Source organism: Lepidochelys olivacea, assembly GCF_965140295.1.
Source record: "Lepidochelys olivacea isolate rLepOli2 genome assembly, chromosome: 6".
In the NCBI taxonomy this organism is placed as follows: Eukaryota; Metazoa; Chordata; order Testudines; family Cheloniidae; genus Lepidochelys; species Lepidochelys olivacea.
In genome coordinates, this window is record NC_140416.1 from 40,537,816 (window position 1) to 40,563,237 (window position 25,422).

A 25,422-nucleotide genomic window follows, 5' to 3' on the forward strand; every position below is an offset into this window, starting at 1 on the left:
CTAGGTCTGAATGCAGCTTTTTAGCCTTTGACAATAAGCTTGCACACAAAGAAATGATATGGAGCTAAATTCAGTTCACCTCCCTCTCCACCCACTTGCCATACTATATGTGAAATTAAGACCAATATAACAGTTAGAGAGAGGATACATTTATTTTAAGTACTAAATCAGTTTCTCTGAGGTATTCTTTATTGGCACATTTTGTCCTCCTAAATGTTTCCCTTACTCTCACCCAAAGATAATGATGTAATCCAGGGATCGGCAACTTTTGGCACACGGCCTGCCAGGGAAAGCCCCTGGCTGGCTGGGCCGGTTTGTTTACCTGCAGCATCTTCAGGTTCAGCCGATCGCAGCTCCCACTGGCCGCTGATCGCTGATCCAGGCCCATCGGGGCTGTGGGAACCGGCGTGAGCCGAGGGATGGGCTGGCCGCCCTTCCCTGACGGGCTGCATGCCAAATGTTGCCAATCCCTGATGTAATTGGAGAGGATCCTGATTCAAAATCTTGGATTTGCACCTGGGAGAAGTCTACAGGTCACCTAGTTCAGACCCTTCCTGGAGAACTATGATATGCAACTGTGCCCTCACCTATGAAGTTCCATAAGATTCATTCTCAATCCCATTCAATCTCTATCTGAAATTGTTTTGGTGGACTTGCAACAGAAGGTCAGGTGCCACAAGTACACACGTCGTACCCACCTCTATATTTTGTCATCACTATCAGCACCTGGAAACGGTCAGCACACAAATGAAGAGTAGTTGGCTGAAACCAAACCCAGGGAGGACCGAGGATATGGCAGTGGGGAGAATGAGACATTTCAAAGAACTTGCCATCTCCACCCTAATCATCCTTCATCAAGGGCATTTTTAATGCTTTAAGGTCCCCCACCCCCTCATCAAGGATAGTCTTCAGCCAGACTGGGCAGAGCTAAGGAAAGTTCATATTTAGACTGTAATGCAAAAATAGAAAGTGGAAAGAAAATCGGAAAATGAGGCATTTATTAAAATATGCTCTTTTTCTTCTTGCTTCAAAATCAGTGATGCTTGGGAAGTCCAAAGTGTTTACAGTGCTGTAACTTACCACTGTAGACTACTAGTCACCTATTTTTAAAGGACATAACACACTGTTTTCTTACATGGGTGCAGCATGGGTGCTGGAGGATAAATGACTGAATTGCTATGACAACTTGCTCTGACAGTTCAGATTGTGTAATCTTTGCTGATGGTTGTGTACTTTGCCATTTAAAAAGGTAGTAGTTTACATATTTTCTGTGGGCTATCCTCTTAAGGAAGTCTGGCTAAAATATAGATGTCACTTGTAAGTAGAATTTGAATGCACCTTTTAGTAGACTGAAACGTTTGCCTTCTTCAAAAGCAACATTCCTTTATTTTAAAACCAAACCAAAGATAATGGGCCAAAATCTGCCCTTGGATAAGTTTTCCACTGGGAGATTGTGGAATCTCCATCCTTTTTAAGAACAGGTTAGACAAACACCTGTCAGGAATGTCTAGGTAATACTTTGTCCTGTCTTAGTGCAAGGGGTTGTACTAGGTCCCTTCCAGTCCTACATTTCTATGATTCTATGATATGAGGACAGAATTTAGCACATTAATTCTCAAGCTTTTCATTGTGTAGTCCATTGAAAAGCCATTTTAAATGTCTGAGAACAAGAACGATGAAAGACTCTTTATCTCAGGGATCATTTATTGATAGAAAAATATTAATACCAAAAAAAGGGGTTCAGAATGAAAAGTGGCCCCCTCAAAACTTGATGGTTTATACTGTTGTGATTGTGGTACTGGTTCTAACTGCATACCCTTTATATAACTTCTTTCTGTGCCTTGGTGTACACACACACACCATGAGGGGGCCATCAGGGAGTTGGCAATGGTTCCTTGATTATCCACAGATCCCTAGTGAGGGTAAGAACAGATTAGGAACTGCTTTATTCTGCTCCTGATGACTCCGGTCCCCAAGGGAACGTTCACCAGCTGAAGGAAAGCAGAGGGCAGCACTCTCTAGGCACATCTTCATTTGACAGGAAAATCGAATTCCACTCAAGGCAGATGCTATGCTGGGGTTGAGGGACATCTGGGGCAGTCTTATTAGGGCTGAATGGGGCTGATGCCTAGTTCACTAGTAGGACTGCTGCACAGCGTTTCTGTGCCCCAGGTCCAGCTGGGGACTGCTGTTATGGGGGCAAGAAGCACAACTCAAGCAACATGAGGAGGCCTGAGGAGCTGGACCTGAGGGACAGTGGTGGGGAGACAGTAGTAGCAATAATTACATGGTGCCAGAAGTATGTCCGAAAGGGGGTAGAGGGTGTCAGCAAAAATGCAAGCACAAGATGGGAGTTGGGTGAGGGAACAAAGAAAAGGAGTCCATAGAGAAGATGTCAAGGCTGATTCCCCACTCTGGCACTTGGAATGCAGAAGGTGGGGGCCCACAAGGATTCTAAAAATTAATACTGACCACTCCAGGCTTGTCTTAAACTCCCAAGGTTACAGCTCCTCTCTGACCTTGGATGGGTAGATACTGCCACCACCCAAATGCAATACCCCTCGGAACCCAGGAAGGTGCCTTTGGGAATTCCTTCCTGTGGGGTACCCTCAAGCCCTTTCACCCCCACTCCGGGGAAGAGCTGAGAAAGAAAACAAAGGAAATTAGCTGTTGCCCCCAGCTAATTAAACAACGTGTACAAACCTCTTAGGACACCAAAATTCCAATCCTGTTCTTAAAAAATATAAATTTTATTAAAAACAAAAAGAAAGAAAATACATCTGGATCTTAGGCTTTTGCTAGATTTAAAAAACCCACTTACAAAAATTATTCATCAAGAATAACCTTCCTGAGGTCCAGTTTAAAGGTTACAAGCAAAACAAAAAGCATTTGGGGTTAGCACAGAGAAGTCCACAAGCCAATAAGAAATAAACAGAAATAAACCTAACATTCCTAGACATTTTCTGATTTATGAGTAGGGTTTAGGTATGATCTGATGATTTCCATACCTGACAAAAAGCTTTTTACAGCATAGTCCCAGCCCTGTCTCTGCTCTGTCCCTTCTCTCCAGAGAACAGCAACAGAACAGAACAAAGTGAATTTTTTTCCCAATTTTAAAAAGTTCTAGCCTTCCCATTGCCTCTTTTGGCTGGGTGTCCACTCCTTTCCTTTTACCTGTGGACTTTTTAACCCTTTACAGGTAAAGCAAGTAGAGAACAGCTACTAAGAGGAATTTTATAGCTAACTGGCTGGCTGGGTGTCCACAAAAGGGAGTCCGCCCCCCCCCCCAATTTATCACACCAGGTGTAGAGGACCTGTGATAAATTAAGATGCAAAAGATCAGGAAGGTTGCTTTGGATCTTGCTTGCAAAGCTGCTTCACAATCAGAGCTAATACACCAACATACATCTTATGGTATCTGTCTGTAGAGCACGTAGTACAGTAGGGCCCTGATTCCTGACTGGGATCCCTAGGCGTGCTGCCAAAATACAATAATTAAATTTAAGAAAAGGACACATTACTTATTAATCTTACAACAAATGGGTGTTGCATTCCTCACCAATATTCTAACTTGCAGCAAGGAATACCAGTTTCCAGTGGGTGATGGCAGGCAATGCACACTACCTTCATATGCATTTATATAGCAAACCCATGACAGACATACAAAAGCCAACAAGCTATTACAGAGACAAGAGACACAGCTAGGGTGGGAATTATCCCAGAAAACTGCAGAAAGAAAATTACAGCAAACATTTGTGTATGAAGCTTTTCACAGAGAGAGGAGGGGACCTAATTCCCTGCTCAAATATCTTGAGGCTCACCACCATCTGGGTTGAAAAACAAGAACAGAAGGCTTCCTAGGGGTTCATGTTGCATCCGGTCAAGAATAAGAGAGAAGACTGAGTGATGTTTTTAATCAATTTTTAATTGAATGATGGGTCAAATGCTATCCCTGAGTCCATTCTGTTGACTTTGGTAGAATTACACCGGTGGTTAACGTGTCCCAACAGTTCGGTAGCAGGGTTGTCAGACTGTCTCATAATTGTACCATTTAACTTACCAAAAGAGAGAGGACTCAGGAATTTGCAGCCTCCAGAAGTGCTTTGGTTCAGCGTGCTATGTCTGGCATCAAACTCTCAGAAGATGATGTCGTGGAAGGTATTCCCCAGCCATTCTGAATCCTCTTTTCATAATACAAATAAGGTGCATTTGGACTTGAGGTCACTGGCTAGGCCATGTAAAATAATCGATGGTGCTGGACTCCTACCAAGGATGCATGTTGTGACTAACAAAAAATGCTGTGCCATCCTATGAGACACACATTCATTTATCTTACCTACTACTGCCCCAAAATCCAATCCTTTTGGGCAATGGGCCACTTCCTGAATTTGTTCAACTTTACAACAATGGGATACTATGAATGACTGAATTATTCTGAGTGCACTAGTCAACCAGCGAGCTTAGATAATCATAACAGAGTGGTTCTTGATAGTCATATAAATGCAAAGGTTTTCTCTCCCTCAATATTTTATTCCTTGGAAGCACTGCCCTATTTGTGGTTCCTAGGCACTATGGTAATACAGATAATAATAGGAATGAAAGAGAACCTAACATCATTAAGTAGTTAAATGTAATTTGTCTTACTCTTACAACTCTGAGCTGTACAGTCTAATGCAGCAGTTCCTTTAGTGCAGGTTATAAGTAGCAGTTCCATCGATGTAGCAATAGGATGCCTGTGATGAACACAGAGGAAGTACACTTTCGTCAGTTGATACATAGGTGTCTTTCAACCAGTCGCTTGCATGCCATATACCTGCAGGAGCTAGTGGCATTAGGGCCATGTCTACACTACAGCAGCACAACTATGGTACTGCAGCTATAGTGCCGTCATGTGGGTGCTTCCCACGTCAACAGAAGGGGTTTTTCCATCAATGTAGTTTATCTGTCTGAGAGGCAGTAGCTAGGTTGATGGAAGAATTTTTCCGTCAGCCTAGCCATGTCTACACCAGGAGTTAGGTCAACCTAGCAATGGCACTCAAGATGCAACATTTTTCACAACCCTGAGCGCATAGCTAGGTCAATCTAATTTTTAAGTGTAGACCAAGCCTTTGTAATCTGTATAGCAGTGTTACTTCCCAAATAGCATGTCTTGAATTGATGGTGCAGTACCAGCACATCAGCATTTCTGTGCTCTCAATGTCATTCTTTGACGTGTTGACCTCTTGAGTCAGTACTCTCGGAAGTGACTTTGATAGTAAGAGATGAGGTTATCAAAATGCCTGGTGTAACCCTGCCACATTCCTTCATCTTCAAAAGTATCTTTAAGGCAATTGGGAGCAGCCCTTGTTGCTAATTAGCTGCATTAAACACTAGCCATTATCAACTGAATTCTCTGTAGAAAGCAGTCTGCTTGACTTATTAACAGCTTGACTCACAGGAACTGTCCTTGTCTGTCTATGCCCTTCTCCTCAGTGGCTGGCCTGGGGACTCTCCCATCCATTTTCTTTTTAATCTTTTTCCCAGGCTTTGGGGGCAGATACTTCCCTGCTGGAGCCTCCAAGTTATTCAGGCACACAATTTTACTTAAAGTTCCACTTACTTCCGGCCAAGGAGTTATTGGTTGTAGTGATTTTTCTGAACAATGCAGGACACTACTTAGTTCTCACCTCAGGTTGGGTCCTTGCAATACTCCTTCCCCTTCCTGCCTGAGAAGTAAGAGACAATGAATTAACTTTGTGTATTATGACACTGGCAAACACTTAAGACGAGACCATTGGGCTAACTCCATATATCTGTGTTCTTAGCAGAACCACTAAGTGTGATATTCTGGAGAGTTTGGAAGTGTCTAATTCACTGTATTTTGATGTCAGGAGAACAGACCATGGGACAGTGTGTTGAACAGGAAATTCTTAGTGATTCTTTCATAGCGATGTTTCTCAGTAAGTGCATGATTACAAACCTTCCTCCATACGTCAGGATGCTTAATTTTTCAGCTCAGAGTGGCACATGAAATAGCCAAACTCAATTTTTAAAAAATTTCAGAAAATAAAAGGTGAAAGAGTATTTAGAGCCAGAAGTGATGACAGCCAGAATAATCTGCAAAATATTTGCAAGGTTGTACGGGAAAGTAATGTTACTGAGATTTTTAGCAGCTGTACCATTCCCTGCACTGTCGTTTATGGTATAAATATTTGCATTTAATCAAGATCTTTTGATAGCTGATTTCCTTCTGCTTCATCACTCAGCAGCATAACTGTATTTTTCATTAGTCTTTTGCCAAAGAAATTAAGGGGATACCAAAAAAACAACTCTAGGCTAGACTGTGCATTTTAGTGCAGCCCTTTGGAAAGGGCATAAGCTGTGCTGCTTCAGGAAGAGCCTCACGAACCACTGAACCTCTGAGAGGCCTGATTCTTCCCAGGGTCCTCTGTTGTTATCAGGGTGGAGGGATTTGCTACAGTCCATTTGAAGGTGTAGGACTGCCTCCCCCTGGCCCCACCATGGAGCCGGCCCATGTTGTTGCCAAGCCTGGCAGGAGGACAATGTCCCTTCTGTTTCCTGGGAAGGGACATCTGATGCACAACCCCTGCATTCCCCCCAGCACTCACAGCAAGAGCTAAGTAGCCTTAATGTAATTATCCTAGGAAGGGACTCTTTACTCCCTTGGTTGGCTGTTTTGGGGCTGGTCAAAATCTAGCCCATGAAGACTATTCTTGACGAACTGGAGAAAAGAGTTTGATTTCTGTGTTAAACTATAGATATTTAGGGACCAGTCCTTCAAGGTAAGGAGAACTCCTTTGAGGTGTGGAGTTGTCATCCACTTCCATTGCAGGGAGGAGGCACTCAACACCTCGCTGGACTGGGTAAATATTGTACTTTTTTTTTTTTACAGCAAAATTTAGCTCCCACCCTTTTTCTTTTAAAGAATTTTCAGGGGTACTAAGCAATGATGTATTTTTTTATAGTGCAGGAGCCCTGCAGACATGACCTGAAGTAGGTAATTCTGTCATGTGTGAAGAAATTTTTGGAGACTTTCTTGTATGATGACGTCACACACAATAAAGCACTCATATTCATCACCTAACCGTCTTCCAGTAAATTTTATTTCACTGAAAATCTGTGCAATAGCAATTATGCGACTGTATCTGTTGGTGATAAGTACGCATACTATATCAAGATAAAACAGTCATAACCCAGCTTTTATGTGCCAGACTTTGTAGCAAGGCCAGGGCCGGCTCCAGGCACCAGCTTTGCAAGCAGGTTTTCTGGGCGGAATTTAGAATGGGGAGGCAGTCCGTGTCCCGCAGCGGCAATTCGGTGGCTACTGCTTGGGGCGGCAGAATTGGTAGAGCCGCCCCTGAGCAAGGCACATCTGAAGTACACATATAGTTAGTCAAAAAGCCCATTAACGGTGCATGTAAAATATTGTTTTTGCAACGTAAATAGTCTCCACAAACTTCAAATAAGGGCAGGATTAACTGGTATGCTTCAGCTATTTTTGGGCCACTCCATAAAGCTAATTTAACTAGCTGATCAGAGCAGGTTTATAGTGGTTTTCTACCAACTCCCACTTATGCTGAAGATTCCTGCCCCCTCCCCGTCCCAGCAGTCCTGACATACATCCCACCGACCACAGCCCCCAACATCACCCACTTAGAATCATAGAATATCAGGGTTGGAAGGGACCTCAGGAGGTCATCTAGTCCAACCCCCTGCTCAAAAGCAGGACCCATACCCAATTAAATCATCCCAGCCAGGGCTTTGTCAAGCCTGACCTTAAAAACTTCTAAGGAAGGAGATTCCACCACCTCCCTAGGCAACGCATTCCAGTGTTTCACCACCCTCCTAGTGAAAAAGTTTTTCCTAATATCCAACCTAAACCTCCCCCACTGCAACTTGAGACCATTACTCCTTGTCCTGTCCTCTTCCACCACTGAGAATAGTCTAGAACCATCCTCTCTGGAACTACCTCTCAGGTAGTTGAAAGCAGCTATCAAAACCCCCTCATTCTTCTCTTCTGCAGACTAAACAATCCTAATTCCTTCAGCCTCTCCTCATAACTCATGTGTTCCAGACCCCTAATCATTTTTGTTGCCCTTCGCTGGACTCTCTCCAATTTATCCACATCCGTCTGGTAGTGTGGGGCCCAAAACTGGACACAGTACTCTAGATGAGGCCTCACCAATGTCGAATAGAGGGGGACGATCACGTCCCTCGATCTGCTGGCAATGCCCCTACTTATACATCCCAAAATGCCATTGGCCTTCTTGGCAACAAGGGCACACTGCTGGCTCATATCCAGCTTCTCGTCCACTGTCACCCCTAGGTCCTTTTCCTTTTCCTTTTCCACTTGCTTCCAACATCCAGGAGCAATGCTCTGGACTGGTCTGGCAACACTACCTCCCTAGTTTTGAGACATCTCTCCCTTGGTAAAGCTCTGATTTTTCCTTCCAGAGACAAACTGACACGCAAATAGATGGTAGCTAGGCCATGACTACGCTACAGAGCCTGAGCTGACACAGCTATGCTAGCATAGCCCTCTAGTGTAGATGCAGCATAAACCAACAAAAACTGTTTTTCTGCCTGCTTAGGAATACGAACAATGTTACCTATGCCACCTCTACGAACAATGTTACCTATGCCACTCTTCTGTCGGCGTAGCTGAGTCTACACTGGGGTTTTTGTTGCTATAGCTACGTCCGCTGTTCATGTGGTTTTTTTCATACCCACTGTCGGGGGGAAATTTCTGTTTTGGCATTAATACCCATATGCCCATCTTGAATTTCTGGCAACAACAACTAGGAATCCATCTTGGCTGCCCTTCTTCCCCCACTTCAGGTATAGTTTCCCACCCTTTCTACCGAAAAGGTGGGAAACCAAGTAGCCATGTGACATGTCATCTGCCCGGGAACAGCAGGGCATATAGGGGCTAGCACGCCAGAAGGACGGGGCTGCCCATCTGAGTGGCTGAGTGCTGGACCACAGCAGTGTGGACTACTTGGGTGCGTAAGCCAGAGCACGGCGCCTTAGGGTGGTGAGAGGGTTTAACACACTTGCACGCAAGGGTGAGCTGCTAGGGGTCACTCTCTCATCGGGATCTTACTTGCACCTGCGATGACGCAGGGAGGGAGAAAGAAGAATCACCAGCATCAAGCAGAGTTATCGCCTGCCTCTTGCCTGAGGTCCACTCTTCACCATATTGAGCAACCTGATTGGTTCCAGACCTGATTTGTGTCATGAGGCTCCAGACGCAAGTTGCGAGAAATGGTAGGGTCCTTTTAAGTCTTCCATACCCCTCACTTGGGACCTGTCTTAGGGAGGGAGAAAACCCTTTTTAGTCACAGTCAGTATAGTTGTAGTGCCACCTTTACCTATTTACCTTACTAACCTGTGTTGGGAGTCCTTTAAAGTATACCCCGTTTACTTGTTTAACTGTTGTTGGTCTAATAAACGTACCTGTGTTTTACTCCTGCCCTGCCTTGTTGGTTTTTATTTTGTGCGATCTTAAACCCCGATGATAGATACGGGTAGGGAGATGAATCTCTTGACTGGTCTCCGGCCTTCCTACAACCAGTCAACACTCTGACACAACATAGCTATGCCAATAGAAGTTAAAAGTGTAAATTGAGCCTGTTTGTGTGTGTTTTTAATTTAGTTTGTAATCTTCCACCAAAAATCCTGGGCATGGCTCAAACAATCTGTTGATCTTCCATTCATTCCTTCTCTAACATGTGTTAAGAATAACGTTGAGAATCTGACTTCGGGCTTTTCAGTTACAGCACATATGCAAAACAAGTGAAGATGTGGGACCCCCCCCCCATTTCTCTTTGGCTGGTTTTGAACGAAACCTTATTCTATGAAGAAAAATATCCCCATCCTGATCGCTTCAGCAGAAGAAAGTTTGTTAAAATGGTGCATAATATTTTAGTCTTAGCCAACTGGGTAACCATAGTTGGAACCTCCTGATGAGAAGCCATGGTCCCCAAGGCTAGTACACGCATGATAAATGTATATTTGGAAAACTGATTCGTACAGCCTTTGCACACTTGGCCAGTTGCATCCTGTCTCCTGGAAAGTTGCCAGACTTAAGCTAAACGGAAATGTAATGGATTGCAGTTTTTCTGTTGGTTGGTTGCAACAGGCTGAATAAACAGGAGTTGCCTTAAGGTAGACTAAGTATTCCTATTTAAAGTCACGCAAGCCTTGCTTTTGCTTCATTGCATCTTGTTTCTAGTGCACAATATGTTGCTTCCGTGACAGTGGATGGTATTGGTGTTCAACTTTTTTTTTTTTTTTTAATAAAAAATATTGTAGCAGATGTTTGACCAAATCCCAAAGCAACTGCTGCTGTTCATAAATTTGTGGGGAATGGTGGTTTTTTTTTAATAAATGCTAGATTATCAATATCAATAACTGTCAGCTGATATAACTTGGGGCTATATGTTCAGTTTGTTTCTGTTTGTGTAAGAGTTTCTGTTTTGATTTTTAAAAATCAGTTTGCATTTTCTTTTAATAAATAGCTGTGTTTTGGAGCTAACTGGCAAAATGCAGGTTCATAAGTGCTCATACACTTTGCAGGGAGCCAACACATTTTATACATATTAGTTCTCAGTGCATTTTTTAGGAAATCATTAAAAAGAAAGACCTGCATGCTTTTTCAAGAAAAAAAATGTAAAATCTAAATTTAATACAAACCATTTACAGCAACTGGCTGGGAAACATAGCATTGAACTTATTTGTTTTTCATTGCCATGCAAGTTTTTCAGTTGTTTGAATTCTAAAAAATAAAAAATCATGAGATTTAAAAAAATTTATTGATCAGTATTAGATCTTCTAGGTTTTTTGGCCTTCTGGTGTCAAAGCCTTTAGACTGCACTTGGGGCACGTCCTCAGTTTTTCTCTGTAACCGGAGGGCTAGAAACTGATTTTAACAAAAACAAACAAACAAAAAAAGCTGAGTGTCTTGTGTATTTACCTGTCTCCAGGAAACAGGGCTTTAAGAACAACACAAGGTGACAATGTGACTTGCCATAAAATTACAAGAGTTTTCTCTTGTCTTATACTTGCATTGTAAGCAGTTTGGGGGCAGGGACCATCTTTTTGTTCCATGTTTGCACAGTGCCTGACACAATGGGGTCCTGGTCCGTGACTAGGGTTTCTAGGTGCTAGAGTAATGCTACCAATAATACAGAGTTGGCAACACTGCATACTTGTACCTCTGCAGTTTGTTGTATTTGAGAGTGTGGGAAAGAGTAAGGTTTTTTTGAATCTGGAAAACAGGTACAGCAATTAGCACAATGGGGCCATGGCCTTGATTGGGGCTTTTAGGTGCTACTGTAATTTTTAAAAAAAGTAGTGTGCCTGAACTATGCATATTAAAATTCCAATCCTGCTAAGTCTTTGTGACTTGAATAGTTCCATTTATTTCAGTAAGACTTCTTTTCTTGCATGCTTTTTACACTCTTGCTTCCATCTTTGGAGTATCAGGGTCTACAGCTGCAATTCTTCTGATGGATTCTGACCATGACTACGTAAACCATGTTGTCAAACCTTAGACCTGGGGGGTTTATTCATGCCACCAGAGTCCCAAGTGACATTTGTGGAACAAATTCACAAAAATTATAAACTCCCTTTTTCTTTGGCTTGCTAGTACATGGACACGGATAACACTTGTTACACCATCGCCTTCCTGTTCACGAAGGACAGTCACTCCTCCATTTGTTTATATACAAAAATATTATTGTTGTCAGGTGGACTGGAAGCTAATTAATATGCAGCAGTTTATTATGGCATGCATTCAATCATAGGCAGATTTCCATAGCAGACAGAATTAATGTCTAGGATGATCTGTTACACACAGTGAGAGATTACAAAGATGAGATGAACAAAATAGTAATTTTGCTACCTTTTTACCACTCTAAGACTGGAGTGAAGAAACATAAGAACGGCCACATTGGATCAGACCAGTAGTCCACCTAGCCCACTATACAGTCTCTGACAATGCCAGATGCTTCAGAAAGAGTGAACAGAACACGGCAATTTCAAGTGATCCATCCCCTGTTGTCCAGTCCCAACTTCTAGCAGTTGGAGAGTTAGGGATAGCCAGAGTATGGGATTGCATTCCTGACCATCTTGATGAGCAGCTATGGATGGACCTATCCTCCATGAATTTATCTAATTCTTTTTGAAACTCAGTTATACTTTTGGCCTTCACCACATCCCATGACAATGAGTTCTATAGGTTTTACTGAGCATTATGTGAAGAAGTACTTCCTTTTGTTATTTTTAAACCTGCTACCTATTAATCAGGTTGATGGGTTTGTTGCTATTACTGTAATCTCCCCTTTAGAAACAATATGCTAGTGTTTTCCCCTTGATGCTGGATCAATTTACAATTCTCTGGAACAGAGATGATCATTTGTAATCTGCTCTTAACTTTTTTTTTTTTTTTTTTTTTACAAAGAAAAAGTCAGAAAGAATTATTGTTTTGTATAAATGATCCCATTGTATGTTTCCATTGTATAATCTACACTGATGTCTTCAGATCTCAATTTAGATAATAAAGCAAATAAGGAAGCTAATATTTTGGCTGACATGATCCTTTGTTGTAATGTTCTCATTCTTTGGCAGCTAGGGATTACCAGGTGGCCTGCATTTTATCTTTTACCTTAATAAAATATCTAGTGTCGCAAATATTAGGAGCTCAGCAAAGTTAGACCACGCAGCAAGTACCCATCTGGAAGTTGGCAAAAGGTTTGAAGAAAATACAAGGGGAAAAATAAGTAGCTGAAATTCTGTTGCTTGAGTGTTTTTTTCACCCTGTGTTCTGAAGAAACTTCTATACTTATTATAGTGATGATTAATGTTAGTTTGTTAAGGTGGATTGCATTAGTATCTAGGAGAGACTTGGCCCCATTGAAATCAATGAGAGCTTTGTGATTGACTTCAGTGGACCCAGGCTGTCGCCCCGAATCTAGTAGTGAACATCATCTGAATTTTAAGATGTTCAGCACACACCTTTTTCCACATCCTTCTGTCTAGCAACTAACTCTTGCTGCTTGACTGCATAGTTTCTTTAGAAGCTGGTGGCTAGATTAAAAACGTGGATAACTGAGTATTCTTTTCACCTAAACTATGCTGGAAGCCTCAGGAACATATTGATAGCAGTTAACTCATTTTTCAAACCCAGGTTCATAAGAAGAATCTTAACTCATCCATTGGTGTGTTAGTTTTACATTTTCAGTCTCTCCTTTAATTGCTATAAATAAGGGGCTGAAGAATGAGGAAGCCTTCTGATTTTTTTACAGGATTATGTTCTTGGGGTGATACCAGACTTTATTGATTTTTTGAGCTAGGGTGGCTGGGTGGGAATATAAACATATTCTTAAATTATCATAAAGGAAAACCTCAAGTTGGAAAGAGTCTGTGTGAGCGCTCTCTACTTTCCGAGAGCTGCTTCTTCATGTATTGCATTAATCCGATAACTATAGTAAAAGTAAGAGGAAAGTATATGATTACATGGGTTGATCACAAATTTGGCTCCAGATAAGTGATTTTAATGCATTATGCTTTACTGAAAATGTGTAATTGTGAGTGAATGGTGGTAAATGTGAGGATCGCAGATATGGTATAATCTGATGCAAGTTTTGATGCATTGATGGTTTCATCTATTAGACAGTATTAGACAGTAAAATATAGTGTATTTTCAGAGTCTGAATTATTATTACAATTTTTTTCCAGACGACTGGCTGGCAATGACCTTTCTTTTATCCATACGAAGGCCTTGTCTGGGTTGAAAGAACTCAAAGTGCTGTAAGTAATCAAATTTTAGAGCTTCACAGCTTGCTGTGTACTTTCTTCTTGCACGGTCAGCATGTTTACTGATAGGACAGAAACAGAATTTTTTGTTCAGACAGTACACTAACATGAAAATCTTTGCTGCTTTGTTATTTTTTCCATAATCCCTTGGGAGTGCTAACCTTGAAGACGATGTGCATTCAATAATAAAAACAGTTGTCACCTGGATTAAACTGTAATTATTACATTTTATTGGAGTAATAATGTTTGACTCCCAGATATGTCTTGTGGTAGAAAAATACTAACTGTTAGACCACAGGGTGTCTCTCTTTTTCTCCTTCCTCTCTGGCTATCCAAAAGAGAGAGAAACAATGGACCCAAGAGGGTTCAGAGGAAGCCACCTAGGCTTTTCTCCTTCTATCCCGTCAGGAGTTCAGATGCTACTGTAATGTATGTAGTATGAGAGCCTAAATAGTTTTGGGGTGCCATTCCAACTCCCTTAGAAAATATATAACACTGCCAGTAACTCCTATAACTGAAATTGACCAGTAGAGGGATTTCTAAGCGAGGCAGTGCCACTGTTGCTGTGCCCTATTTGTCCCCAGCAAATGAGAATATCCACTACAGCTGCTGCTCTACAGTTAAGGCTGAAACTAGCTTCCTGTTACAAACCAGATTTTAAAAATGAAACCAATCTCTGTCCTGAAGTTTTAGCGCTTGGGTAACAGGGGTGCGTTTAAACGAAGACTGGCCCAATAGAGCAGGGATACAAAGAGGATGAGAGAAAGGCCCCTGAGGGGAAGAAAGGGAAATCTTCAGTGAGGAAAGAAGCGTAGGCCCAGGAGTAAGAGGGGAGGACTGAGAAACTCCTCATCTGCAACAGTGCTACAGGCGGTTTTGTAAGGTAAATGCAGGGAAGGTACTCAAAATCAGCCCCTATAAGGTATCTGAAGTACAGGTGCCAGCACTTTCCAATGTGCCAGGGGGTGCTTGATCCCTGGCTCTGTCCCAGGCCCCGCCCCCACTCCACCCCTTTCCACAAGGCCTTGCCCCTCCTCTTCCTGCTCTGTTCCACCCCGTCCCCTGAGTGTGTCATGCCCCTCCCACCCAGCACCTCCTGCATGCTGCGAAAGAGCTAATCGTGGGAGGCGTGGAGAGGGAGGGAGGGGGAGGCGCTGATTGGTGGAGGAGCAGGGGAGCCTACCGGGGGTGCTCTGCACCCTCCATTTTTTCCCTGTGGGTGCTCTAGCCCCAGAGCACCCACTGAGTCAGTGCCTATGATCTGAAGCTGGGCATCCAACATTTTTGTCAATTCTTACAAAATTTAAACCTAAGTATATTAGTTGACTGTTAATGTACTTGCATAGTTACACTTACACAAACCATCTATTGACCCGTTTCATAACAGCAAACAGATCAACCATTAAAATGCTGTTGATAAAAAATATTCTTCACCGCGACCAAAAAGTTGTCTTATAAGGTAACTTATAGAATTGATATAACTTAATGTAGCCTGTCACTACCTTTCTTTAGAAATCTCTCTATAAAATTAACAATGTACATCCCACAGTATGGTTCCATTATAGAACAAAATGGAGGGGCAAAGGTAAGTGTGGGTGAGGCTATAGAGAATGGTGAAGAGAACAGGCTGGATTCCTGAATAGTTCGTTGCAGACTCTCTACCATTTTGTATTTTTTTGCTGACATTATTCACTAACATTTCTGTGTGCCCAGAAATGCTTTATAATCAGCACACTATGCAAATGCAATTATTAAAATAAATTATACTTTGGTGCCATTTTTCTAGAAATAGAGGAATCAGTAGAAACAACCATGAAAATGCAAGCACTGGTAAATAATAAAATGCCATTTATTGGAGCAAATTGAGCTCCAATGTAAATTGTTGCAGCTCCCAATGAAGTCAAGGGGAATTGCAACAGTTTATATCAGAGATGATTTTGGCCCATTATATTCAAGAAATCTGGCCCATTGATGTAGATTGTTTAATTAATGGAGTGATTGTGTAAGTAGCTGAAGCAAGACATTTTCACGATTATTTTAAAATTGTCGTTGAGTATTTTGTCTTAATTCCAAAATGCGTTTTCTTGTGCAAAAAGTCCACTAACAAGGAATATGATCTCTTATGTCAAATAGAAGATACTTTAAAGATTATTGTGAAAATCTTTCACTAACAAAGATTTTTCTACAGAACCCTACAGAACAATCAGCTGAAGACTGTACCTAATGAGGCCATTAGAGGACTAAGTGGTTTACAATCCCTGTAAGTTTTTTTTTTTTTTATTCCTCTTCCCTCTCTCTGTTGATCTCTCTTCCACTTCTGCCCCTGCCTCCACAACCCTATATACATATTTGCTGCATTCTAGAATACATTGAAATGCAATGATTTATGTAAAATAATGCTTGTGGGCTTAATATGTTAATTTGAAGTGGAGCAGAAGTTTCAATCAAACATAGAAAGGAATTTCGCAATGTTATCTCTGAAAAGAATAATTTCATAAATCCGTCCATAAGAAAGAATGTAAATACAGTGCAGATATGGAAGGTCCACATTGGATGGTCCAGCATGTCCTAAGGTATTAAGCAACTTAAAGAATTGTGCAGAAGTTTGCGAGTCTTTCATGGTTGGGAGGACGCGTTTGCTGATTGGTTGAGATTTTCATAGCATTCATTTTAATGGAATTCATTTAAATCCTGTAGGCTGCTAAGGAAATCACCACCATTATTTCCAGCCACCCACAAAGTATCGTACAGGGGCTTTTATTATCTTGTGGCTTTTGGTGGTTTGGCTCCTCTTGCAGGGCATTTTGATCAGATCTTGATGGTCAGTTGCACCTCTGAACAAGGTGAATGTTTTTCTGCCCTCTCCCTATCTACTTTCTGTTCTTCGCATGCCAAAATCCTGGTTTCTGCACAAAGGTCCTCTCCCCTCCAACTCTGCAGTTGGTCATGGAGCACCAGTTACAAGTTTTGCACAGCTGCTTCCCCACTCCATAAGCAGGGATCTTGGGCACTGCAGTCTCATAGTTGTGATCCTGTGGGCTGTGCTCTGCTATGCCCCTGCCTTTTCTCCCCTTCTCTGGAAACCAAAAGAAACTGCCCCAGACAGTCTAAGGATTGGCTACAGCATGCGCTGCTGTGGAGCAGTGGGTTACAGCGTGCAAGTGTGTGGCATTGACTTATGCAGCCTCCCCCTGCTGTTCTGCTGCTTCTTGGATGCTACACACACAAAGGTGGTTGGGGTTGTGGGCAGAGCTTGAGCACAGCAGAATACAACATAGGCATTTCTCAACAGCTGGTGGTGAGTCAGTTTATAGACCATCCAGCCTCTGTGGATCCAAGAGTAGGGCTGATACGTGCTATCCCCAATCCCCATCAGTTATGCAGCCTTTTCTTGATACACGCAAGTGAACCACTTTAATTTTCATGGGGAACTACTGTACATATCTCTGGAGAGATTATACTCCAGTGTATGTTATCTGCCTGAATTTAAAAGGACTACACGCTGGTGTCTAGGGATGTCTCATGCTAAGAAGAAAACACTTCAAATAATGCTTCATTGTTGTGATGTGCTCCTTATCGAGTAGAAAGTTCTTTTTTCTTGTTATCAATATTCTGCTGGTGTTGCAGAAAAGATTATATCCATTAATAGTCTCACAGTCTGGAATCTATACTTTTGATCTGTACTGAATATGCTTTTGTTTTCAAGTACATACAGCATTTCTGATTAAACAGTCCTCTGATTAAGCCTTAGATTATTTAACCCAGCAGTTGATGGTTTTGATAACAATTTGTGATTAAAAGGAAAGAAGAAAAACCCAAGGCAACAGCAGTGAATGAACAAATTAATGCAGAGCCATTCTTTATAATGTGTTTATTAAAATTAAATGAATGAAGTGAAAGTCACCCTAGCAGCTGTATTGGGGATGGATGAGTTACAGGTGATGTGAATGTTGAAGAGTTTGAAGAGGAGGACACTAACAAAAAAAAAAACCCTATTTTTCCCCCTTTTCAGATCCCAAGTTGAGTTTACAAGACTATCAGTTAGAAAATGTATTAAGCGTCTGGATGTCATTGAGCATAAATGTTGGAACCCCACAATGACATGTTAGCAGTCGCTTTTCAGACTATTTTTTTCTCTAGAGAGATGGATTCAAGTTAGATTTCTCTTTCACTCCACACAAACACCACAATACAAACACCACAACTTGTTACAGTTGGCAGCCACTTGATATCAACACTGTGGTGATGTTTTAGTTTGAGACAGGTGCATTGGTAGATGTGTACGTGGAAAAAACATGTAAGGCAAATTGTGCTGGGCCTTAGAATATACTATCTCTTTCGTGGATACTAAAGTTTCCATTTATAATCGAACAACAATAAATTAGGGATTGATCCTGCAAACCCTCAAGTCACAGAGTTCACAGTGGGCAGGATTGGGCACATAATTTCCATGTCAGAAAATATAAAGACATTGATATGAGTGTGCTTCTGTATTAATAAGATGACCTTTGACATAGGAATTTGCCCTAAAAAAAAAATCTCTGGCCACTCAGCTGGGATGATCTTTGTATAAAACAGCTAGCTGTTTTCATGATGCATGCTAGAAAATTGCTGCTGACTTTTATTTATTTTATAATCTCCATTCAAAAACTACACGTTCAAACATCAATTAATGGGTTGTCTCTTGGCAGGCCCACAACTTGCTGTGAAGGAAGCTTTAAGGGAGATTTTTTTCTTGGTGAAGACACAACTTATTCTTTCCTTAACATTTCAGAATATCCTGATAACCATTTGGTTTGCGGTTCCTGCATAGCTGTATAGCTTTTGTTTTATTGCACAAAGATGCAGGCTGCATAGATAGTTGCCATGTTGTATGTGTTCATGATTCCCGTAAATGTACCTGGTTGAAAATAAATAAAATAATTACAGAAGCTTTACAATTCTTAATGTTTGCGTGATAGCTGGACAGTAGCCAGTGTGGTTCTGAATACACAGTGGCAACTCTATATTTTCTGTTGATATTGGCTATTTTCCCAAGTGTGTTTTCCTGAAGAAAGCTAGAATATGGTCATTGTTTATGAAGAGTGCAGTTTACCAAAATGAAGGGTTACAGTGAATGGAAACACCTCAGAATGCTTTATCTACAATGATGTGTTTTCACATTGCAAGATGCAATGATGTCTTTGAGCAAAAACATGGCTCTCAAGTAAATTACCAAGACAAAATGTACCAATTTGTTTTTTCTTATCGAAATTATACCTGGTGTTAGGAACCTGTCAAATGTGGAGCCCAATTAATGAATTGCTTTTTGACTTACTGCCAAATATTAACAGTATATGCTTGTCACTTACAGTGTTTGGCATCCGTAGCTTACACAGGTAGAAAAGTGACCTTGTTCCCATCTGAGATTAGAAATGGATGTGGAGAAGTTAGACTTGCTCAGGGTCACAAAAGGAGTCAGTGGAGGTGCCAAAGATGGAAACCGAAGGAGAGTCTCTCTTCCACTCTGACCCATATACACAGCTCCAGCAGCTTACAGTGGCTATCAGGAACCAATGGAGAATTGCCTGGTATGGGGCCTGCACAGAGCCACCGTAGGCAGCCCTACATGCCCACCTCACAAACCACAGCATCAGAGGCATGTTGGGACAGGAGAGTGGGTATCTCTATAGCACTTGCTGATTTTTGGGTTGTAATACAAATTGTAGGGAGTCCTTGGGAGGCTGCTGTAAATTAGAGCAACCCCGTACTACTCTGATTTATGCCAAAGGCCATGCCAGCCCCCAGCCAGTCCAAAATTTAAAGCAACTTTTACCAACTCTCTTCCAAGGATGGAGTCATAGCAGAGGATTTCTCCTCAGGTCCCCTAACTGTGTTGAAACCCTGACATGCTAAAATTATATAATGAACCTTGATATGCCTCATTTAGGTATGCAAAATAGAATAATCTTTTTATCCAAGGACTTTATAATGTTTTATAAAGTTGTATTACCCCATTATTCCACATAGGAGTGAAGTGAAGGGCTTGGCTCAGTAGCCAGAGACCCAGATTTTGCTTAAGAGATTTTGCTGTTCTAAAAAACCCAGACAGCATTGACCGATATCATTTTCCTGAAAGGAAAATTAAACTGGCCATCTTTAACGTTTTGAACAGAACGTTAAAGTTCTTCTCAAATACTTGAATATTTTTAAAGTAGCATTAAGTAGAAGCTCCTGCTTCACTGTTTTGCATGGAGTTATTTGTAGTGGAAGAGTTCAGGTGTGCTAAGTGGAGGGACAAGAGGCATGTTCAAGTTGGGTTAACAGACTACTCTATCATTTGTCCTTCAGTTACAGGAAAAGAGCTGTCTGCATATGGAGGTCAGTCCCTGCAACCTCGCTCCTGCTTGTTTCTGGTTCTACCATATTTCCATTTTTCCCTCAAGATCCTAACTTTCAACTCTATAAACACTGTGGCTGAGATTCTCAAAGCTGCCTAAAGGATTTGGACACTTAGTTCCCATTCATTTTAATGGGATTTGGGGGTCTAAATCCATGAGTCGGCTTTAAAAATCTTAGCCAGTAGCAATCAGAGTATCAGAGAAAGAAGTTCATTGTACTGATGACTTTACATAACTGCAGTACAGGAAATCCCGTTATTCTTCCAGCAGTGATAGACTCCTTCTGTGGCCTTCCCCTATATATATGTGAATAATTATTTTATTCTATAGTAGCTGAAAGCATTGCAATGTGCTGTAGCTAATAAAGGATTTTTGCTTATCGTCTTTATAACATTTTTACATATTAAGTTAGTGAGAAGTGTGAAAAAATATTCAAAGGTGTGTGTGTTAAAACTTAAATCACTTTTAAAATGCCATTATTTCCTGGCTTACTTCCTCTTAAAGGTTTCATAGTAGCAGCCGTGTTAGTCTGAATTCGCAAAAGGAAAAGGAGTACTTGTGGCACCTTAGAGACTAACACATTTATTTGAGCATAAGCTTTCGTGAGCTACAGCTCACTTCATCGGATGCATGCAGTGGAAAATACAGTGGGGAGATTTTATATACACAGAGAACATGAAACAATGGGTGTTACCATACACACTGTAGCAAGAGTGATCAGGTAAGGTGAGCTATTGCCAGCAGGAGAGCAGGGGGTGGGAGGTCAAAACCTTTTGTAGTGATAATCAAGGTGGGCCATTTCCAGCAGTTGACAAGAACGTGTGAGGAACAGTGAGGGGGAATAAACATGGGGAAATAGTTTTACTTTGTGTAATGAAACATCCATTCCCAGTCTTTATTCAAGCTTAAGTTAATTGTATCCAGTTTGCAAATTAATTCCAATTCAGCAGTCTCTCGTTGGAGTCTGTTTTTTGAAGTTTTTTTGTTGAAGAATTGCCACTTTTAGGTCTGTAATAGAGTGACCAAAGAGACTGAAGTGTTCTCAGACTGGTTTTTGAATGTTATAATTCTTGACATCTGCTGGTAATAGCTCACCTTACCTGATCACTCTTGTTACAGTGTGTATGGTAACACCCATTGTTTCATGTTCTCTGTGTATATAAATCTCCCCACTGTATTTTCCACTGCATGCATCTGATGAAGTGAGCTGTAGCTCACGAAAGCTTATGCTCAAATAAATGTGTTAGTCTCTAAGGTGCCACAAGTTCTCCTTTTCCTTTTGCGAATACAGACTAACACGACTGCTACCCTGAAACGTTTCATCAGAGCTGTAGCTGTAGCTCACGAAAGCTCATGCTCAAATAAATTTGTTAGTTTCTAAGGTGCCACAAGTCCTCCTTTTCTTCCTGTTAAAGTGACACATTCCACTACCATTACTCATGTTGGATAGTACCTTATTCCAGGTTGTCCCAATGACTCATGGACATAAGATGACAGAATCTGTCCCCAAAAATCTGCTTTAAAAGACCTCTGTTTCTCTTCTCTTGTTTGTTCCTGTAGTGATAATGCTGAATTTTGACATGGCTGTCATTCCTCCAGCAATGTAACAATGTTGCATCATAAACAGAATTATGACTTGTCAGGTACAAGCAGCAGGAAGATTGGGTAGGGAAAGGTGTGGTGGGGGTGTTTTATGTTTAAATATCTAGCATAATAGAGGAAGCCCAATAAATTGCTTTCGGAAGTAAATGAATTCCCATCTCCTCTTGGCTCCTTCATCTGACTTGAAATGAAAATACATCTTTTAAATCAAAAACTTCAATTCCAAAATATCAGTGGTAGGAAACAACCTCTCATGTAGTGACTACAATGTCAGTACTCAAAATTCACTGCGTTGGTGATCTAAGCAAGCCAAAGATGAAATGTTCCCTGTATTACTATGTAATCATAGTGTAGTCTTTCCTGCCATGCCAAGTTGTCAATTTCACTGGCTTTTTAATTAAGAAGGGTAGATTTGTTTGCATTAAAACATTTTTAAAAGGTGATATTTAATGTAGTCTTAGTTATTAAAGTTTGCTTTTCTCACTATACATATAATTTACACACATGTACATACGGATACACACACGCACACAAAATATTTTCACTGGCTTGGGTCTATACAACAAACTTCTCTGGCAAAGGTAGTGATGAAGTATGCTTCCTAACCAATATAGCTGTGCCAGCAAAAGCCCTCAGTGTAGATTCAGTTGCACCATCAAAACTACAATTTTACCAGTAGCTTATTTTGCTCTGGACTGGAATAAGCTATACTTACACAAGTGTAGCAGGAACACTGTGCCATTCATTATAGTAAGGCTATACTCGCACAGCAGTCCTAGTGGAGACCTGGCTCAAGTTGCTGTGACCCAAGACTAGACTAATGCATTATTTTGTAAGTTATCTTTATGAATTAATATTTTGATTAGATTGGGGGGAATAAAATCCTCATGCATCCATATGGGAGGGTGAACTGCAGAGATACAAAATCAGTGTAACCTAAACTGCTAGCAGTTTGGAACTGCTTGTGAGGGGATGGCTAACCTGGTAAAATGGGATAACCTATGTTTGCAGTGAATCATTCTAGCTTAATGGATACTCTGGATAAAAAAGGCTGATAGTGTTCTTGTTGTGGGTAATAGAGCTAGGTTCTGGTTAATTTGTCTACTCTGACAAAACGCATGCTGCTACACACAACTGTATTTTAGTAGACTTCACTAGACGTGATAGTTTGAAGAGGGAACATCTTAAAAATGAATGAAGACTGAAAATGCATGAGTAAAACTGGAGTTTTACTAATTGTATCATTACTATAATGATTCTGGATCAAAGATCTTTGAATGCAAAATTATAGCATTATCTCGGATGGATTTAAAGAATGATGGATTTAAGGGATAGATCAGTGAGCACCACTAACTATTTTAAGGTAATCAGCGTCACTGTGCTTGATGCAGTCCTTTTTTCTTTTTTTTTTTTAACTAACTAATCTGGGGGGATTTTTTCCCCTTGAAATTTTCAATTCTATTTTGTTGTTTCTCCACTATTACTGAAGGGTTAAAGATTATCTGCTTATAAATGTAAATGTATATTAAACTAGAATTGTGCTGACAGGCTAGAAGGAAGGTGGTGGGGAACAGAATATTCAGCATGTTTATCCTTCTTGACCAGCAAAAGAAATACAAGTTCAGATACACTGAATTTGCTTCTCCATCCCTACATTTGTTAAGAATAGTAAATGTTTGAGCTGTGTGCTAAAGGAAATAAATGATCGTTTAATATGCGGCTGTTTAAATGTATTCCTTTATGGACTTTACAGAATTGTTGAGTGAGGTTTCCATACAGTGTGTGTACCTTCAGGAGCTGGTTTCACTTTAATCTGAATTGTGGGGCATTTTTTAGCTTCAGGAATCCCTTCAAATTTTGTACCTTATCTACTAATTGGGTTTACTTACATTCTAAATGTTTGAGTGAAGAATCAGGGAGTGAGTGATTTAGAAACTGAATGCATGAGCATCCTTTTTTTTTTTTAAAGCTATGACTGCAGAAGACAGTTGACTGTTCACCTCAGTAGTAGTCATTCCGATTGGCCTATCAGTTGTTTTATGGTTCTATTTACAAGACATGTGAGTGAAAGATTAACACCCAACACAACTCCAACTTGTCGAGATAACTTGCAGCAAATTTTAAATGTGTCAGATGGTGGTATTCCAAGATCATACATATGGAAAAACGTACCTGACAAACCAAACTTGTCTATTGAATAAATTAGTTTATGAAATACTTGGATATTTGCTGAAATCTCCATACTTTGAGTGGAGCAAATCCATGTATTTGTGTCTCTTAGTACTTGAGATATAGCGAGCAGCTGCTGGATGTAATGAGCAAATGGTACTTGTGAAGTCATTTTGTTAGAATATTTTTTAAAGTGCTTTTTCTTGACACAGTGGATTTAGTTGTCCTACATTCTAACAGAATTTCCATTGTATCCAGGCTTAACAGTACTTCACTTTGAAAATCTAAAATCTACTCCAGAGTTGTTTGAGTGATTTTCCTTGTGGTTTTTGAAGTAGCACTTGAAAGGAGCAAAGTTCATTACTGATTGCAATTGACCAAAAGTAGTTTAACACAAGTGTACACTCAGTAGTGATTGCCTTCTATTAATATCAACATTTAACTTTCCCTGTTAGTATAATACTGTTACATTTCCAGAACCATGTAAACTGAAGAATGGGGAGGGAGTAGTGTGATTGAAAACACTACCTGGAAAGGAAAACAGCAGCTCCTTGTGTTTTTTGAGAGCTTAGTTCTAAACAGATTTCTTCCATCTTAAAGAAAACAACACAAACAAAATGTGTGTGAGGGAGGGGTTTGGCCAATTGCTGGGAATACATTTATCATTAACGTTACCAAAATCATGCTTATGAGATTTTTGATCTGTTGGCCACTTTGGCCTGATGGATTTTGCTGGGGTTCTGTGGCCCGGGTCTGTTAAGGGAGATCTGAAGCCAACCGGGGTGATGGGCCATCTGATTGATTGATTGATTGTTCTTTAAGAGATAAAATAGAGCTGTCAAATACCAGTTACAGGCTGGATGGAGAGTTGCTCAGTGCTGGAAGGGAGACTACAGAACTGGAGGAAGACTTGGATTTTGTTTTTTTTTCCCCCTCATGCTATGCTTTTTGCCCTCCCGTCCTGTCTTGCTTTACATTTGTCCCTCAGTTTTTCACCTCCTTCCAATCCTGCTGGCATCATGCACACCTGCAAAGTGCCATCCTGTGCCTCTCAATCAATCACTCACTCTAATTGTTAGTGCTCCCTGCTCTGACAATCATGCAGGCTTGCAGCTATGAACTGAGCATCGGTCGGGGGTGGGGGGGGGAATACAAATTAAACTGAGCATGAAACTCTCCTTTTGTGAGTGCATGACTCCTCCTTCCTGTCATGTTTCAGAAGTTAATGAAGGAAAGGAACAGGCTGGGGAAACAACGCAGAATGGACTAGGCAGGCAGTGGAAGGCTCACAGGCTGTCACAGGAGAAGTCCCAAATATGGGATACTCCTGCTACAGGAAGAAATAGGCCTATCCCAGGGCATCACCGTTTGGACAGATGACCAAGGGGCTTTAACCTATTGAGCTCCTCTCCTGGCTCTGATACGAAGTGCTCCCCAGAACCCTCAGCTGGAG

At 41.0% G+C, this 25,422-nt stretch overlaps 1 protein-coding gene across 2 annotated transcripts in view; it reads left to right on the forward strand.

Annotated features, from left to right (window-relative positions):
- The window catches only part of LGR4 (leucine rich repeat containing G protein-coupled receptor 4), a 122,666-nt gene that overhangs the window by 67,668 nt on the left and 29,576 nt on the right, over positions 1-25,422 (forward strand). For both annotated transcript variants that reach the window (XM_084630603.1, XM_084630602.1), the window contains exons 3-4: positions 13,741-13,812; positions 16,007-16,078. In XM_084630603.1, the coding sequence (XP_084486729.1) occupies positions 13,741-13,812; positions 16,007-16,078 (144 nt within the window). The remainder of the gene's footprint in view (positions 1-13,740; positions 13,813-16,006; positions 16,079-25,422) is intronic.